The 19,806-nt window shown below is 40.8% G+C and overlaps 1 protein-coding gene and 1 pseudogene across 1 annotated transcript in view; one reads left to right on the plus strand and one right to left on the minus strand.

Moving 5' to 3' along the window:
- LOC125148038 (cytochrome P450 2C21-like) overlaps positions 1 to 759 on the minus strand; it is a 29,598-nt gene extending 28,839 nt beyond the window's left edge. Inside the window, 1 exon segment of the mRNA XM_047825687.1 lies at positions 310 to 759. Within this exon segment, the coding sequence (XP_047681643.1) occupies positions 310 to 552 (243 nt within the window). The 5' untranslated portion in view covers positions 553 to 759.
- An 897-nt stretch (positions 760 to 1,656) lies between these two features.
- LOC125148040 (coenzyme Q-binding protein COQ10 homolog B, mitochondrial-like) lies at positions 1,657 to 9,836 on the plus strand (annotated as a pseudogene).
- The last annotated feature ends 9,970 nt before the right edge of the window (positions 9,837 to 19,806 follow it).

The following is a 19,806-nucleotide window of genomic DNA, read 5'->3' on the forward strand; positions in this document are numbered from 1 at the left end:
TTACAAGTGCACCAAGAATCATAAAATATCCAGGAATCAACCTAACCAAAGATATAAAAGAACTGTATGCTGAAAACTATAGAAAGCTTATGAAGGAAATTAAAGAAGACACAAAGAAATGGAAAAACATTCTGTGCTCATGGATTGGAAGAATAAATATTGTTAAAATGTCAATACTACCCAAAGCTATCTACACATTCAACACAATCCCAATCAAAATTGCACCCCTGCAAATATGGCTGGGGCCATATTTTATTTAGACATATGGCTGTAACCACAAACAGTTGGAAGAAAAGTAATCATACTCACCTTGCTTATGGATTTGCTTACATTATTAGTATTTATCTGCAAAATATTTCCAACGATTGGCAGAGGAGTGGGGCCAGGTGGTAGCTTCCCTTTGGCACGGTTTTGATTCCAGAGAAAAAAAAGAATCAAACAAGAAAGATAAATCACCAGAACTATGAAAAGATCCATTGTTGTACCTTGTGTAAATGCAGTTGGAAGCTTGGAATCCAAAGGTTTTATAAATACTAAGTTCCAGCTGATCATCAAACATGCACTAAATCTTCAACCTTTTGGATACTTTTTTATCTTCAGTGGATTTTGACCTATTAGCAAAGAGTAAAACAAAAACAGTCACTTTAGTATTGATAAATATCTGGTTTTCATTGGTAATCCCAACTAAAACAGTAACTCTTACTTCTTCAGAGATGGTCATATTTTAACAGTAAAACTGAAAACTATCAGATTTTCAAAGGGCTGGAACTCATGATCTTGACAAATGATGAAAGAGAGTATCTCATGTCAAAAATTACTACTACATGAGCAGAAGAAAGCAGCACTCTCTCAGTGCCTTTTCACAGAAAATCTAGGAAAAGGCCAGAATTAAGAGATAGTAGGGAGAAGGCAGGGTAAAAAAGAAGAATATACAGAGGTAGTCTTTCCTAAAGAAGAGTAGAGATATCCCAACTCTTGGCAGAGCCCCTTTCTATATGTCAAGAGTTCTTTTTTTTTTTTAATTAAAAAATTTTTAATGTTTATTTTTGAGAGAGAGAGAGAGCGTGTGTGTGTATGAGAGAGAGAGAGAGAGAGAGAGAGAGAGAGAGAGAGAGAGCGCAAGCGAGTGCACATGCAGGGGAGGGGCAGAGACAGGAAGACATAGAATCCAAAATAAGCTCCAGGCTCCTAGCTGTCAGCACAGAGCCTAACATGGGGTTTGAACTCACAAACCATGAGATCATGACCTGAGCCTAAGTCTGATGCTTAACCAACTGAGCCACCCAGGTGTCCCAATATATGTGAGGCGTTCTGACACACTTAACTCCCAAAGGGGATGCAGGGTCAAAAGACATTAGAAGACAGGGATCTACCAAGTCAAAGAAAGAAATCACTTAAACAGTGGAAGGTCCTTTGGCTGCATATCACCCCTCCTTCCCCTTGTATATCCATTTCCAATGAGGGTCCTATAACCAGAATACATTGCTTAATCTCACGTGGGTAAGGAAATATACTCCAGAATTCAATACTATAAATATTTGAAAGTGTCTAGAAGCTCAAAGATATGAACAAAACTTCAAGACTCAAAATACATTTGAGAAAATCCAACAAGGCACGACAAATATCACACTTAAGAAACGAGAACATGAGAGTGAGATGATCATGGAAGCTGGGGCCAGTCAGGGGGCCCTGAGAAAGGTAGTTTCGGGATGCTGTCCAAAGTCAACGGCAGCGGCTGGAACCCTGGCTCCAGCGCAGGGGCCCTACCTGGAACGTCAGATATTCAGCTTCCTGTGGTATACTGATGAGCAGAACTCTTCCACTACATACCTCAGTTTTGCCTAAGGAGATATATGCAAGAACTTTCTTCAAAATTGTTGCACCGTTAATAAACAAAAGAATATTCAGAGAGGAGAATTAGAGGATATTCTATGCAGAAAATGCATGATGTGGTATCAGGAATGGAAGACTACAAGCATTTTGTCCCTTGGCATAAAAAATCAGAGTGTAATATCAAAGAGAACCGGATACTGCAAAACACAATTGGAAATTGGGTTTCCACCTGTGTTGGAGCGCTATACATCAGTAGGAACCTTGGTGAAACCACATTTGGTAAAGGCATCCTATACTGATGGGAAGCTTTTCAATCATTTGAAGGCTATTTGGCATTTTAGCTCTGGTCTTCCTGGCTACCCAAGAACTTGTACCTTGGATTTTTCAATTTCTTCTGAATTCCGCTCCCTTCTGTACTCTCAGCTTGCCACATCATTTTTCGATGAAGTTGTAAAGCAGATGGTAGCTGCCTTTGAAAGAGGAGCATGTCTGGGACCTCATCAAAATAAAAAGCTTCTGCACAGTGAAGGAAACAATCAGCAAAACTAAAAGGCAACCAACAGAATGGGAGAAGATATTTGCAAATGACATATCAGGTAAAGGGTTAGTATCCAAAATCTACAAAGAATTTCTCAAACTCAACACCCAAAAAACAAATAATCCCGTGAAGAAGCGGGCAAAAGACATGAATAGACACTTCTCCAAAGAAGACATCCAGATGGCCAACCGACACGTGAAAAAATGTTCAACATCACTTGCTCATCATCAGGGAAATACAAATCAAAACCACAATGAGATACCACCTCACACCTGTCAGAATGGCTAACATTAACAACTCAGGCAACAACAGATGTTGGTGAGGATGCGGAGAAAGAGGATCTCTTTTGCATTGTTGGTGGCAATGCAAGCTGGTGCAGCCACTCTGGAAAATAGTATGGGGGTTCTTCAAAAAACTAAAAATAGAACTACCCTACGACCCAGCAATTGCACTACTAGGCATTTATCCAAGGGATACAGGTATGCTGTTTTGAAGGGACACATTCACCCCCATGTTTATAGCAGCGCTATCAACAATAGCCAAAGTATGGAAAGAGCCCAAATGTCCATGGATAGATAAATGGATGGAACGAATGGAATAAATGGATAAAGAAAATGTGGTATAGGCCCATTAATTACTCTGGAGGTTTTGTTAGAACATTCTATCTGGTCTCGCTGGATCAACCTCTCCTCTCCAGATCGCCCTATATGGGGAACTGAAAATAATCCTCGTTTCAATGAAATTATTTTGGCAAGGAGAGAGGGAAGATGGTGGCGTAGGAGGACGCTGGGCTCACCGCGCATCCTGCTGATCACTTAGATTCCACCTACACCTGCCTAAATAACCGAGAAAAACGCCAGAGGATTAGCAGAACGGAGTCTCTGGAGCCAAGTGCAGACAAGAGGCCCACGGAAGAGGGTAGGAAGGACGGCAAGGCGGTGCAAGCTCCACGGACTGGCGGGAGGGAGCTGGGCGGAGGGGCAGCTCGCCGGCCAAGCAGAGCCCCCGAGTCTGGCTGGCAAAAGCGGAGGGGCATGACGGACTGTGTTCCGACAGCAAGCGCGACTTAGCGTCTGGGAGGTCATAAGTTAACAGCTCTGCTCGGAAAGCGGGAAGGCTGGAGGACAAAGGGAGGGAGAGCTGCTGAGCCCCCGGACGACAGAGCTCAGTTTGGTGGGGAACAAAGGCGCTCGCCAGCGCCATCTCCCCCGCCCATCCCCCAGCCAAAATCCCAAAGGGAACCAGTTCCTGCCAGGGAACTTGCTTGCTCCGCGCAAACACTCAACTCTGTGCTTCTGCGGAGCCAAACCTCCGGCAGCGGATCTGACTCCCTCCCGCTGCCACAGGGCCCCTCCTGAAGTGGATCACCTAAGGAGAAGCGAGCTAAGCCTGCCCCTCCTGCCCCCGTGCACCTTGCCTACCCACCCCAGCTAATACGCCAGATCCCCAGCATCACAAGCCTGGCAGGGTGCAAGTAGCCCAGACGGGCCACGCCACCCCACAGTGAATCCCGCCCCTAGGAGAGGGGAAGAGAAGGCACACACCAGTCTGACTGTGGCCCCAGCGGTGGGCTGGGGGCAGACATCAGGTCTGACTGCGGCCCCGCCCACCAACTCCAGTTATACACCACAGCACAGGGGAAGTGCCCTGCAGGTCCTCACCACGCCAGGGACTATCCAAAATGACCAAGCAGAAGAATTCCCCTCAGAAGAATATCCAGGAAATAACAACAGCTAATGAGCTGATCAAAAAGGATTTAAATAATATAACAGAAAGTGAATTTAGAATAATAGTCATAAAATTAATCGCTGGGCTTGAAAACAGTATACAGGACAGCAGAGAATCTCTTGCTACAGAGATCAAGGGACTAAGGAACAGTCACGAGGAGCTGAAAAACGCTTTAAACGAAATGCATAACAAAATGGAAACCACCACAGCTCGGCTTGAAGAGGCAGAGGAGAGAATAGGTGAACTAGAAGATAAAGTTATGGAAAAAGAGGAAGCTGAAAGAGAGTTAAAAAAATCCAGGAGTATGAGGGGAAAATTAGGGAACTAAGTGATACACTAAAAAGAAATAATATACGCATAATTGGTATCCCAGAGGAGGAAGAGAGAGGGAAAGGTGCTGAAGGGGTACTTGAAGAAATTATAGCTGAGAACTTCCCTGAACTGGGGAAGGAAAAAGGCATTGAAATCCAAGAGGCACAGAGAACTCCCTTCAGACGTAACTTGAATCGATCTTCTGCACGACATATCATAGTGAAACTGGCAAAATACAAGGATAAAGAGAAAATTCTGAAAGCATCAAGGGATAAACGTGCCCTCACATATAAAGGGAGACCTATAAGACTCGTGACTGATCTCTCTTTTGAAACTTGGCAGGCCAGAAAGAATTGGCACGAGATCTTCAGTGTGCTAGACAGAAAAAATATGCAGCCGAGAATCCTTTATCCAGCAAGTCTGTCATTTAGAATAGAAGGAGAGATAAAGGTCTTCCCAAACAAACAAAAACTGAAGGAATTTGTCACCACTAAACCAGCCCTACAAGAGATCCTAAGGGGGACCCTGTGAGACAAAGTACCAGAGACATCACTACAAGCATAAAACATACAGACATCACAATGACTCTAAACCCGTATCTTTCTATAATAACACTGAATGTAAATGGATTAAATGCGCCAACCAAAAGACATAGGGTATCAGAATGGATAAAAAAACAAGACCCATCTATTTGCTGTCTACAAGAGACTCATTTTAGACCTGAGGACACCTTCAGATTGAGAGTGAGGGGATGGAGAACTATTTATCATGCTACTGGAGGCCAAAAGAAAGCTGGAGTAGCCATACTTATATCAGACAAACTAGACTTTAAATTAAAGGCTGTAACAAGAGATGAAGAAGGGCATTATATAATAATCACAGGGTCTATCCATCAGGAAGAGCTAACAATTATAAATGTCTATGCACCGAATACCGGAGCCCCCAAATATATAAAACAATTACTCATAAACATAAGCAACCTTATTGATAAGAATGTGGTAATTGCAGGTGACTTTAATACTCCACTTACAGAAACGGATAGATCATCTAGACACATGGTCAATAAAGAAACAAGGGCCCTGAATGATACATTGGATCAGATGGACTTGACAGATATATTTAGAACTCTGCATCCAAAAACAACAGAATATACTTTCTTCTCGAGTGCACATGGAACATTCTCCAAGATAGATCATATACTGGGTCACAAAACAGCCCTTCATAAGTTTACAAGAATTGAAATTATACCATGCATACTTTCAGACCACAATGCTATGAAGCTTGAAATCAACCACAGGAAAAAGTCTGGAAAACCTCCAAAAGCATGGAGGTTAAAGAACACCCTACTAACAAATGAGTGGGTCAACCAGGCAATTAGAGAAGAAATTAAATAATATATGGAAACAAACGAAAATGAAAATAAAACAATCCAAACGCTTTGGGACGCAGTGAAGGCAGTCCTGAGAGGAAAATACATTGCAATCCAGGCCTATCTCAAGAAACAAGAAAAATCCCAAATACAACATCTAACAGCACACCTAAAGGAAATAGAAGCAGAACAGCAAAGGCAGCCTAAACCCAGCAGAAGAAGAGAAATAATAAAGATCAGAGCAGAAATAAACAATATAGAATCTAAAAAAACTGTAGAGCAGATCAACGAAACCAAGAGTTGGTTTTTTGAAAAACTAAACAAAATTGACAAACCTCTAGCCAGGCTTCTCAAAAAGAAAAGGGAGATGACCCAAATAGATAAAATCATGAATGAAAATGGAATTATTACAACCAATCCCTCAGAGATAAAAACAATTATCAGGGAATACTATGAAAAATTATATGCCAACAAATTGGACAACCTGGAAGAAATGGACAAATTCCTAAACACCCACACTCTTCCAAAACTCAATCAGGAGGAAATAGAAAGCTTGAACAGACCCATAACCAGCGAAGAAATTGAATCAGTCATCAAAAATCTCCCAACAAATAAGAGTCCAGGACCAGATGGCTTCCCAGGGGAGTTCTACCAGACGTTTAAAGCAGAGATAATACCTATCCTTCTCAAGCTATTCCAAGAAATAGAAGGGGAAGGAAAACTTCCAGACTCATTCTATGAAGCCAGTATTACTTTGATTCCTAAACCAGACAGAGATCCAGTAAAAAAAGAGAACTACAGGCCAATATCCCTGATGAATATGGATGCAAAAATTCTCAATAAGATACTAGCAAATCGAATTCAATGGCATATAAAAAGAATTATTCACCATGACCAAGTGGGATTCATTCCTGGGATGCAGGGCTGGTTCAACATTCACAAATCAATCAATGTGATACATCACATTAACAACAAAAAAAAGAGAAGAACCATATGATCCTGTCAATCGATGCAGAAAAGGCCTTTGACAAAATCCAGCACCCTTTCTTAATAAAAACCCTTGAGAAAGTTGGGATAGAAGGAACATACTTAAAGATCATAAAAGCCATTTATGAAAAGCCCACAGCTAACATCATCCTCAACGGGGAAAAACTGAGAGCTTTTTCCCTGAGATCAGGAACACGACAAGGATGCCCACTCTCACCGCTGCTGTTTAACATAGTGCTGGAAGTTCTAGCATCAGCAATCAGACAACAAAAGGAAATCAAAGGCATCAAAATTGGCAAAGATGAAGTCAAGCTTTCGCTTTTTGCAGATGACATGATATTTATTATACATGGAAAATCTGACAAACTCCACCAAAAGTCTGCTAGAACTGATACATGAATTCAGCAAAGTTGCAGGATACAAAATCAATGTACAGAAATCAGTTGCATTCTTATACACTAACAATGAAGCAACAGAAAGACAAATAAAGAAACTGATCCCATTCACAATTGCACCAAGAAGCATAAAATACCTAGGAATAAATCTAACCAAAGATGTAAAAGATCTGTATGCTGAAAACTATAGAAAACTTATGAAGGTAATTGAAGAAGATTTAAAGAAATGGAAAGACATTCCCTGCTCATGGATTGGAAGAATAAATATTGTCAAAATGTCAATACTACCCAAAGCTATCTACACATTCAATGCAATCCCAATCAAAATTGCACAGCATTCTTCTCGAAACTAGAACAACCAATCCTAAAATTCATATGGAACCACAAAAGGCCCCGAATAGCCAAAGTAATTTTGAAGAAGAAGACCAAAGCAGGAGGCATCACAATCCCAGACTTTAGCCTCTACTACAAAGCTGTCATCATCAAGACAGCATGGTATTGGCACAAAAACAGACACATAGACCAATGGAATAGAATAGAAACCCCAGAACTAGACCCACAAACGTATGGCCAACTCATCTCTGACAAAGCAGGAAAGAACATCCAATGGAAAAAAGACAGTCTCTTTAACAAATGGTACTGGGAGAACTGGACAGCAACATGCAGAAGGTTGAAACTAGACCACTTTCTCACACCATTCACAAAAATAAACTCAAAATGGATAAAGGACCTGAATGTGAGACAGGAAACCATCAAAACCCTAGAGGAGAAAGCAGGAAAAGACCTCTCTGACCTCAGTTGTAGCAATCTCTTACTCGACACATCCCCAAAGGCAAGGGAATTAAAAGCAAAAGTGAATTACTGGGACCTTATGAAGATAAAAAGCTTCTGCACAGCAAAGGAAACAACCAACAAAACTAAAAGGCAACCAACGGAATGGGAAAAGATATTTGCAAATGACATATCGGACAAAAGGCTAGTATCCAAAATCTATAAAGAGCTCACCAAACTCCACACCCGAAAAACAAATAACCCAGTGAAGAAATGGGCAGAAAACATGAATAGACACTTCTCTAAAGAAGACATCCGGATGGCCAACAGGCACATGAAAAGATGTTCAACGTCGCTCCTTATCAGGGAAATACAAATCAAAACCACACTCAGATATCACCTCACGCCAGTCAGAGTGGCCAAAATGAACAAATCAGGAGACTATAGATGCTGGAAAGGATGTGGAGAAACGGGAACCCTCTTGCACTGTTGGTGGGAATGCAAACTGGTGCAGCCACTCTGGAAAGCAGTGTGGAGGTTCCTCAGAAAATTAAAAATAGATCTACCCTATGACCCAGCAGTAGCACTGCTAGGAATTTACCCAAGGGATACAGGAGTGCTGATGCATAGGGGCACTTGTACCCCAATGTTTATAGCAGCACTCTCAACAATAGCCAAATTATGGAAAGAGCCTAAATGTCCATCAACTGATGAATGGATAAAGAAATTGTGGTTTATATACACAATGGAATACTACGTGGCAATGAGAAAAAATGAAATATGGCTTTTTTGTAGCAACGTGGATGGAACTGGAGAGTGTGATGCTAAGTGAAATAAGCCATACAGAGAAAGACAGATACCATATGTTTTCACTCTTATGTGGATCCTGAGAAACTTAACAGAAACCCATGGAGGAGGGGAAGGAAAAAAAAAAGAGGTTAGAGTGGGAGAGAGCCAAAGCATAAGAGACTGTTAAAAACTGAGAACACGGGGCGCCTGGGTTGCGCAGTCAGTTAAGCATCTGACTTCAGCCAGGTCACGATCTCGCGGTCCGGGAGTTCGAGCCCCGCGTCGGGCTCTGGGCTGATGGCTCAGAGCCTGGAGCCTGTTTCCGATTCTGTGTCTCCCTCTCTCTCTGACCCTCCCCCGTTCATGCTCTGTCTCTCTCTGTCCCAAAAATAAATAAACGTTGAAAAAAAACTTAAAAAATAAATAAATAAATAAAAATAAAAACTGAGAACAAACTGAGGGTTGATGGGGGTGGGAGGGAGGGGAGGGTGGGTGATGGGTATTGAGGAGGGCACCTTTTGGGATGAGCACTGGGTGTTGTATGGAAACCAATCTGACAATAAATTTCATATATTCAAAAAAAAAAACAAAAAAAAAGAAAATGTGGTGTATATATATACAATGGAGTATTACTTGGCAATCAAAAAGAATGAAATGTTGCCATTTGCAATTACGTGGATGGTACTGGAGGGTATTATGCTAAGTGAAATTAGTCAGAGAAAGACAAAAATCATATGACTTCACTCATATGAGTACTGTAAGAGACAAAACAGATGAACATAAGGGAAGGGAAACAAAAATAATATAACAACAGGGAGGGGGACAAAACAGAAGAGACTCTTAAATATGGAGAACTGAGGGTTGCTGGAGGGGTTGTGGGAGGGGGGATGGGCTAAATGGGTAAGGGACATTAAGGAATCTACTCTTGAAGTCACTGCTTCACTATATGGTAACTAATTTGGATGTAAATTTTAAAAAATCAAAAATAAAGTTAAAAAAATGTAATTCTTAAAAAAAAAAAGAAAAGAAAAGAAAAGAAAAAATCACGTAAGCTGTATGGTCCAGAAACAAATATACCTCAGAATTAAGGCTTCATGAAGTTCATCACACATAAAGGGAAAAAAAGGATTGGTCACCTGTTTGTAACCTTAGTTTATTCACTTTTAGGCAGTGCTTTTATCATTTGCTTTCAGAAGTTAGAAAGCATTTGTTAAACCCAGCTTTGATTTTAAGCCTACACCGCTGAGAATTTGCATTTGGAACATGGAACCATGTGTATACAGAATTCATTCAAGTGTAATTCATGCAAGTAATGTGCATATTAGCATATTTACAATAATGGGATATCATCACTCTTTTTTTTTTTTTTTTAAATTTTTTTTTTTTTTTTTTCAACGTTTATTTATTTTTGGGACAGAGAGAGCCAGAGCATGAACGGGGGAGGGGCAGAGAGAGAGGGAGACACAGAATCGGAAACAGGCTCCAGGCTCTGAGCCATCAGCCCAGAGCCTGACGCGGGGCTCGAACTCCCGGACTGCGAGATCGTGACCTGGCTGAAGTCGGACGCTTAACCGACTGCGCCACCCAGGCGCCCCGGATATCATCACTCTTAAGCAGAAATTGAAACGGTAGACTTAAGCCTTTTAATTATGACCTTACCTGAAAGCAGTTAGTTGAGTTCCTCACACAGTATGTATTATATTAACCATTATCACCTTTAAGTTATTAAATTCAGACTATGTATAACTTATTGTCATAGGGCCTGCCTCTTGGCTTAGGATATTCGAGTAATCATCAGATATTTAAAGTAAAAACTTAGACTTAAAAATACTGTTAATGAGGGCTCCTTGGCACTTTTCTTATTTTTAAATTGTTCTTCTGGGTAGTAGTTTATTCAGTGCTATATATAGTGAGATTAACTCCCAGATTAAACAGTGAATATTTTTTTGGTGAGTGGTCCAGAGCTTTAATATATTTTTCTTATAGTTTGCACCCCTCTCCCAGGTACTTTGACTGCTCTTTCAATAATGCTGATTATGTGTCAAATTTTGTCTCAACAGTAGGCAACACATGAAGATGAGTTGGTTGATATGTCTCCAGCACCATGCATCCCTGTTTTCCATTTATTGTGTGTATTCACTTTCAATAATGTATTTCAAACTGATATTTTTATAAACAAATCAATGTCTAAGGACTGAAATAGTAACTTAATAAAGTTAATTTATTTTTTGTACAGCTAAAAAAAAAACCAACAAAAAAACAAGAACGTTAGGGGTGCCTGGGTGGCCCAGTTGGTTAAGTGTCCAACTTTGGCTCAGGTAATAATCTCAGGGTTCATGGGTTTGGGCTATGTTTCAGGTTCTGCCCTGACAGTGCAGAGCCTGCTTGGGATTCTCTCTCCCACTCCCACTTGCATGCTCTCTCTCTCTCTCTCTCTCAAAATAAATAAAACTTAAAAAAAAATAAGAATACTAATCCCTGAAGAAGTTAACCTTGACAAAACAAAAATGGTTAAAATAAGTAAAACATCATAAGATATATTTAGCCATTTAAAAAGAACACGTTATTAGAAAAAGTTCTTGGTGGGGCGCCTGGGTGGCTCAGTCGGTTAAGCGTCCGACTTCAGCTCAGGTCACGATCTCACGGTCTGTGAGTTTGAGCCCTGCATCGGGCTCTGGGCTGATGGCTCAGAGCCTGGAGCCTGCTTCCGATTCTGTGTCTCCCTCTCTCTCTGACCCTCCCCTGTTCATGCTCTGTCTCTCTCTGTCTCAAAAATAAATAAACTTAAAAAAAATTTTTTTTTTAAAAAGAAAAAGTTCTTGGTTATTAACAATACGATTACAAAACCTTTTTTTAAGAGAGAGCGAGAGCGAGAGCAGGAGCATGCACAAGCAGGAAGAGGGGCAGAGGGAAGATGGAGAGAGAATCGTAAGCAGGTTCCATGCCCAGCACAGAGCCTGATGCAGGGCTCTATTTCATGACGGTGACATCATGTCCTGGGCCCAAATCAAGCGTCAGACACTTAACTGACTGAGCCACCCAAATGCCCCAAAAGCATTTTTTATTTTTATTTAAATCTAGGTTAGTTAACGTATAGTGTAATAATGATTTCAGGAATAGAATTTAGTGATTCATCACTTACATATAACACCCAGTGCCATCCCAAAAAGTGTCCTCCTTAATGCCCCACCACCTATTTAGCCCATCTTCCCACCCAACACCCTTCAGCATCCTTCAGTTTGTTCTCTGAATTTAAGAGTCTTTTATGGTTGTCTCCCTCTCTGTTTTAATCTTATTTTTGCTTCCCTTCCTTTTGTTCATCTGTTTTGTTTCTTAAATTCCATATATGAGTAAAATCACATATTGGTCTTTTTCTAATTTCACTTAGCATCCACGTTGTTGCAAATGGCAAGATTTCATTCTTTTCAATTGCCAAGTAATATTCCATATATTATATATATGTACCACATCTTCTTTATCCATTCATTGTTGATAGACATTTCAGCTCTTTCCAGTTTTTGGCTATTGTTGATAGTGCTGCTATAAACATTAAGGTGCATGTGCTCCTTCAAATCACCACTCCTGTATCCTTTGGCTAAATACCTAGTAGTGCAGTTACTGGTCGTAGGGTAGTTCTATTTTTAACTTTTGGAGGAGCCTCCATATTGTTTTCCAGAGTGGCAGCACCAGTTTGCATTTCCACCAACAGTGCAAGAGGGTTCTCCTTTCTCCACATCCTCGCCAACATCTGTTGTTGCCTGAGTTGTTCATTTTAGCCATTCTGACAGGTGTGAGGTGGTATCTCAGTGTGGTTTTGATTTGTGTTTCCCTGATGATGAATGATGTTGAGCATTTTTTCATGTGTCTGTTAGCCATCTGGATGTCTTCTTTGGAAAAGAGTCTATTCATGTCTTTTGCCCATTTCTTCACTGGATTATTTGTTTTTCGGGTGTTGAGTTTGGTAAATTCTTTATAGATTTTGGATACTGACCCTTTATCTGACATGTCATTTGCAAATATTTTCTCCCATTCTGTCAGTCGCCTTTTAGTTTTTCTGACCAAAAACATTTTTTAAATGAACAAACATGCTGAGTAATAAACTAGATTTAGCTGTATTTCAATTTATTTAGCAGGAAGACATTGGGAAACCAAAGGTTTCCCAAGAATAGAGTATAAAGTAATAATAATGAAAACTACAAACAAAGTTAAATGGTATGGACAATAGTTCTAGAAGTTCTAATGAATTTATGATAGCAGTTTCAAGGAGAGAGAAAAAAATACTTAAATGGAAAAATAAGCAAAGGAAATTGAAGTAAAATTTCCTAAACTGATGAAAAATGCAAAGGATCCACACCAAGTTTGAAGAAGCATTAAAGTAAAAAGACCGACACTCCCACAATCTTGTGAGACCTTGGAACATCAAGAAACAAAACAAAGACAAAATGTAAAAAATCCTGGAGAGGAAAAGGAAGTTATAAAGAATAAAGATCAGTTTAAAGCTTCCCATATACGATGCTTTTACATGACAGACTACAGTGGAGTAAGGCATTCAAAGGTTCAATAGGAAATGATTTTCAAAATTATTAGTGTATGCCAAAATAGGATTCAAATATGAGGTCAAAATACAGGCATTTTTGAACATGTAAACATTCAGACATTTTATAACCTTGAAACCATTTCCAAAATGATTGAGAAAAACTCCAACAAAATAAAAATGTATCCAAGAGGGGCACCTCAGTGGCTCAGCCAGTTAAGTATCTGACTCTTGATTTCTGCTCAGGTCATGATCTCATGGTTTGTGGGACTGAGCCTTGCGTCAGGCTCTGTGCTGATAGTGTGGAGCCTGCTTGAGATCCTCTCTCTTCCTCTCTCTCTGCTCCTTCCCTGCTTGTGCTCACTGTCTCTCAAAATAAATAAACTTAAAAAAAATGTATCCAAGAAAAGGGAGAAGGTGGGATACAAAAATAATGTGCAAAAGAAAACTTTTTTTTTCAAGCACAAAATGAGTATTTTAATTCAGTTTCAGAAAAAGATGTTACATGAATTTGGATTATAAAAGAAGCTTGTTTTTCCAGAAATAGAGGGAAAAGAAATAACCCATAGTAGATTCAATGATAATTTTCTGGATTTTCCTTTTGCATCAAAAGCTGTATATCTTGGGGCGCCTGGGTGGCGCAGTCGGTTGAGCGTCCGACTTCAGCCAGGTCACGATCTCGCGGTCCATGGGTTCGAGCCCCGCGTCAGGCTCTGGGCTGATGGCTCAGAGCCTGGAGCCTGTTTCCGATTCCGTGTCTCCCTCTCTCTCTCTGCCCCTCCCCTGTTCATGCTCTGTCTCTCTCTGTCCCAAAAATAAATAAACGTTGAAAAAAAAATTTAAAAAAAAAAGCTGTATATCTTATTACAATCCAGGCCTATCTCAAGAAACAAGAAAAATCCCAAATACAACATCTAACAGCACACCTAAAGGAAATAGAAGCAGAACAGCAAAGACACCCCAAAGCAGAAGAAGAGAAATAATAAAGATCAGAGCAGAAATAAACAATATAGAATCTAAAACAACTGTAGAGCAGATCAATGAAACCAAGAGTTGTTTTTTTGAAAAACTAAACAAAATTGATAAACCTCTAGCCAGGCTTCTCAAAAATAAAAGGGAGATGACCCAAATAGATAAAATCATGAATGAAAATGAAATTATTACAAAAAATCCCTCAGAAATACAAGCAATTATTAGGGAATACTATGAAAAATTATACGCCAACAAACTGGACAACCTGGAAGAAATGGACAAATTCGTAAGCACCCACACACTTCCAAAACTCAAAGAGGAAGAAACAGAAAACTTGAACAGACCCATAACCAGCGAAGAAATTGAATCAGTTATCAAAAATCTCCCAACAAATAAGAGTCCAGGACCAGATGGCCTCACTGGGGAATTCTACCAGACATTTAAAGCAGAGATAATACCTATCCTTCTCAAGCTGTTCCAAAAAAATAGAAAGGGAAGGAAAACTTCCAGACTCATTCTATGAAGCCAGTATTACTTTGATTCCCAAACCAGACAGAGACCCAGCAAAAAAAAGAGAACTACAGGCCAGTATCCCTGATGAATATGGAGGCAAAAATTCTCAACAAGATACTAGCAAATCGAATTCAACAGCATATAAAAAGAATTATTCACCACGACCAAGTGGGATTCGTTCCTGGGCTGCAGGGCTGGTTCAACATTCGCAAATCAATCAATATGATACATCACATTAAGAAAAGAAAAGAACTGTATGATCCTGCCAATCGATGCAGAAAAAGCATTTGACAAAATTCAGCATCCTTTCTTAATAAAAAACCCTTGAGAAAGTTGGGATAGAAGGAACATAAACATCATAAAAGCCATTTATGAAAAGCCCACAGCTAATATCATCCTTAATGGGGGAAAACTGAGAGCTTTCCCCTGAGGTCAGGAGGATCCCCCTGTGTTGTTCAGTGGTCAACTGTATGACTTATGAACTCTATAATGGAAAGTATTTCAACTAAATTACATCCTACAAACATTTGTTGAGTAAGTATCTTGCAGAATCACTTGGACGTCAAACAATCTGTTGAAATAGTGAGTTGACAGTTTCACAGTGGGTAAATAAAAAGGGAGGTTAGAAAAGTTTGTCTCTTTGCAATCTTTATTTACTTTTTTAAAGAGCGAGAAAGCACGCATGCATGTGCTCTCATGGGGGAGGGACAGAGGGAGTGAGGATCTTAAGCAGGCCCCATGCTCCTAGCGTTGAGCCTGGAGTCATGACCTGAGCCAAATCAAGAGTCAGACGCTCAACCGACTGAGCGACCCAGCCACCCGTCCCTTTGCAATCTTTAGAACTCTCTTCTTCCTCCTCCTCCTCCTCCTCCTCCCTCAGCAGAGCATGGAGCCATGGGGGCACATGCTGGTAGGCCAGGGCCTCTGAAGCTGCTTGTGGGTCCAGATCAGGCTCTGTCTTGTCACCAGCCTGCAGCACCATGTGCACCTATAGCCAGCCCCTCCAGCTGTGCACGCCTGGCCTAATCCTCACCATCAACCATCATTGCAGTGTGCACACCTGGTGGGAGAGTGTGCAGCCGTGGGAGGGAGGGCACACCAACAGCTAGGGCCACTGCAACAGCCAGTGAGCCCTTCGTTGGACTGACTCCTGCTGCCTGCCCTTGCTAAGTGAGGTAAAGCAGTCACAGAAGGACAAACACCACATGATTCAACTTAAACGAAACATCTAAAATAGTCAAACTCATAGAAACAGAGCAGAATGGTTTTTGCCTGGGGCTTGGCAGAAGAGGAAATAGGAAGTTGCTGTTCAATGGATGAAGAGTTTCAATCACGTAAGATGTAAAGTTCTAGAGATAGCTGTGCAACAATACTGTATTGTGCACCTAAAAATTTGAGGGGACAGGGGCGCCTGGGTGGCTCAGTTGGTTGACTATCTGACTCATGATTTCAGCTCAGGTCATGATCTCGCAGTTCATGGGACTGAGCCCCATGTCAGCATCATCTGTGCTGTCAGCATCAGAGCCTCCTTGGGATTCTTGCACTCTCTTTCTCTGCCCCTCCCCCGCTCTCTCTTGCTCTCTTTCAAAAATAAGTACATATTGAGGGGGGAAAAAACAAAAGATTGACTCAGATATTCTCACTCTGTACTCACTACTTTTCTGGACATAGCTTTCTTGGATAGTAGGTTTCCTTCAGCTACATCTTTTGTCATAGCAGGTTCTCTTCTCCTGAAGCTAACTTTTTAGAATGCTTCTCAGACTGTAAAACCATCTGAGACAATTTCATACAGAATTCCAGAACTTATTTCATTCTTCAGTAATAGAAAGTGGAGTATCCATTTTCGCAACTGCAACATTGGAACACTACTCTGGACATCTTCGCTATGAAGAATGAATTTTGAAAAAATGCACACTGATCAATGAAGTAGCCACCTCTTAAGAAAAAAACAAACAAGCACCTTAGACAACTCAAGTTGGTTGTGCCCAAACCACAGCTATGAAGCTGGGATTCTGCATTGTTCAGAGAATGATCACATCTCCTACTGTCCACTCCGCCCTTCAGTTTTCCCTATCATTCTCCCCTTTGGGTTATCTCCTCTCTTCAGTCCTGCCAGGCAATTTGAACAGAAGATAGCCGTGGGCACATCAACTTAAAAACTTTTTAAGAAAAAGAATCAAGGTGGGGTGCCTGGATGGCTCAGTCGGTTAAGCATCTGACTCTTCATCTCAGCTCAGGTCGTGATCTCATGGTTTGTGGGTTCAAGCCCCATGTTGGGCTCTGAGTTGGCAGTGTGGAGCCTGCTTGGGATTCTCTTTCTCCCTCTCTCTCTGCCCCTCCCCTGCTTGCGTTCTCCTTCTCTCCCTCTCTCTCAAAATAAATAAAAACTTTTTAAAAATTAAAAAAAAAATGGGGGCGCCTGGGTGGCGCAGTCGGTTACGCGTCCGACTTCAGCCAGGTCACGATCTCACAGTCCGTGAGTTCGAGCCCCGCGTCGGGCTCTGGGCTGATGGCTCAGAGCCTGGAGCCTGTTTCCAATTCTGTGTCTCCCTCTCTCTCTGCCCTTCCCCCATTCATGCTCTGTCTCTCTCTGTCCCCAAAATAAATAAACGTTGAAAAAAAAAAAAAGAAAAAAAAATTAAAAAAAAAAAAGAATTAGAGTGAATACTATCCATGCCTTTCCAACTTCTATAATTCTATTCTAATCTATCCCCAAATTCACCTTTCTTGTTATCAAACCTGTGCTCTTAGGATGTTTCGACAGAAGAAAGAGTCTACATCTCAGGATAAGGTTCATTATTTCTATTTCATCACAAGTCAGATATAATCATTATCAGGTTGTCATAGGTAAGTTTTTTAGCATTTAGCACTTCCTAGGAGTTATTAGATGCAATTACTTGACAAAATAATTGCCCAACATATATCCCAATATAAAGAAACAATAGTACAAGTTTTCCCTGGATATACCCATCTGTTCAAGTGCATCAGGGGATTCAGTGGTTCTCATACCTGGCCTATCAAAATTATGCTAGAATCAAAATAAAATAATGTTGCCCAGAACAATGAAGGTATATTTAAATACAGTACTGGGGCAATAGCTACTGATAACTCAGACACCAGAGGACTTGGAGCCCTCCTCATCCTGGGAGTAATGAAGAGGCTTTACAGCATCCATAACGCCCATCAAAATGGGCAAAAAAAGCAAGTGGTGCATACAAGTGAATTCTTCCCAGAAAGAACTATGGCCTCCAAAAGGTTAAGAACCATTCCTAAGGGATAGAAAAAAAGGACAGATACTGAAAGGAATTTGCTTCTTCTTACAGCTCCTTAAATCAGCTACTTGACCTCATCCAGATCCCATGAAATTGGTTGTTCAGACCAAATTCCACAGAAAATTATTTGAATGTCATTATTTTTGACCTTCTAGACTCTACCCATTTAGGGTCCTAGGTCCTGCCCGCTAACCAATTTCTCCAATCCACCCAGTGTAACAGAAAATAGATGATTAAACCAATTGTAATTTCAGAGGAAGAAATGTCCTTTTCTTTCTGGGAGTACCTCTCTTCCATGTGTTCTAGAATCTTCCCTGTCCCATTTCGGTGAAAACTTTGCACTCACAGTTATGTATCAATAAGTATCTTTATTCCCTTCCCATGTACTTTTTCCACTTGACCCAACCACTATTTAAATCTGTCACCCAGATCTTTCCCACTTTGGTTTAACTTCTCAAAGAGAAGATCTTCCATTACTGAAATTTCTCTCACCATCATCTCCTTCCTTCTAAATTGCTCTTTTTAGTTATGACTCACCAGCAAATCCTCTTAGCCCATCCAAAGGTCACCCAGGTGTCTACCTTCCTCGCTCAATCTGATCTATTCCTTCTTTTTAAAAAAATGTTTATTTATTTTTTAGAGAGACAGAGACAGAGTTTCCGGAGCAGGCTCTGCACTGACAGCAGTGAGCCTGATGCAGGGTTTGAATTCACAAACCATGAGATGATGACCTGAGCTGATGTTGGATGCTCAACCAACTGAGCCACAAAGGCGCCCCATTCCTTCTTTTTAATGTTTTCATTCTCCTTTTGCTTCTTTGGACTTGCCCAACTGATTATCTTCCTAGATCCATGAGAACGCAGAGAGACAATCTTCATGTAATCTTTTTTTTTTTTTTTTTAATTTACCCATTTTGAGAAAGAGAGAGCACGAGCATGCATGCATGCATGCACATGATCAGGGAAGGGGCAGAGAGAGAGGATCCTAAGAAGACTTTGCACTGTCAGTGCAGAGCCCAATGTGGGACTCCATCTCACGAACCGAGACAAAGACCTGAGCCAAAATCACAATTCAGATGCTCAACCGACTGAGCCACCCAGGGGCCCCAATCTTCATGTGATCTTCTCTGCATTTCCATGGCTATGATGATTATCCAGACTCTCAGATACTAGGTCTAGAAATTAGAGACCTCCAGCAGACCCTTGAGCTACCCCCTCACTGTATTTCAAAACACTCCAGGGAACTCCTGCATAATTTCCCTCAAATATCACCTGCAAGCACATCCCTGTTCTTGCTCAAATTTCCACCGAATCAAATAAAAAATTGCTAACTCAGTATTCAGATCACTCCATACATACCAAACTCCAATTCCTTATCAGGCCAAAGCCCATTTTTACCAAACCACTTAAAGTCCTCTGCTCCCTCTACCCAGTCTCCTTGCCAATCCACTTGTCTAAAGTTGGGCATGTCCTCACCAGATACAGAATTCCCTTCCCCATCCTTCACGGCCAACTTAACGCCATCACTTCTTTTAAGTGCACTATGTTTAATCATCAATTATAGCTTCACTTTAGAGCACAGTATTTTGCATATGCTGCTCCTTAAAAGTTATAATTATTTCATCCAAGACATAAGAGTATGTATGTTCTGCCTTTCTTCAGTTCTACCTTTACCACTCACCAAACAGGGATCATGTTTTATCATTCTCTAACCTTACAAGATTGAAAGTCCCCCATGATGCTTAGTGTAGGTCCACACACATAGTACATGCTGTTGTAAATGCTTGCCAAATA

The sequence above is a fragment of the Prionailurus viverrinus genome, chromosome D2, assembly GCF_022837055.1.
Source record: "Prionailurus viverrinus isolate Anna chromosome D2, UM_Priviv_1.0, whole genome shotgun sequence".
In the NCBI taxonomy this organism is placed as follows: domain Eukaryota; kingdom Metazoa; phylum Chordata; class Mammalia; order Carnivora; family Felidae; genus Prionailurus; species Prionailurus viverrinus.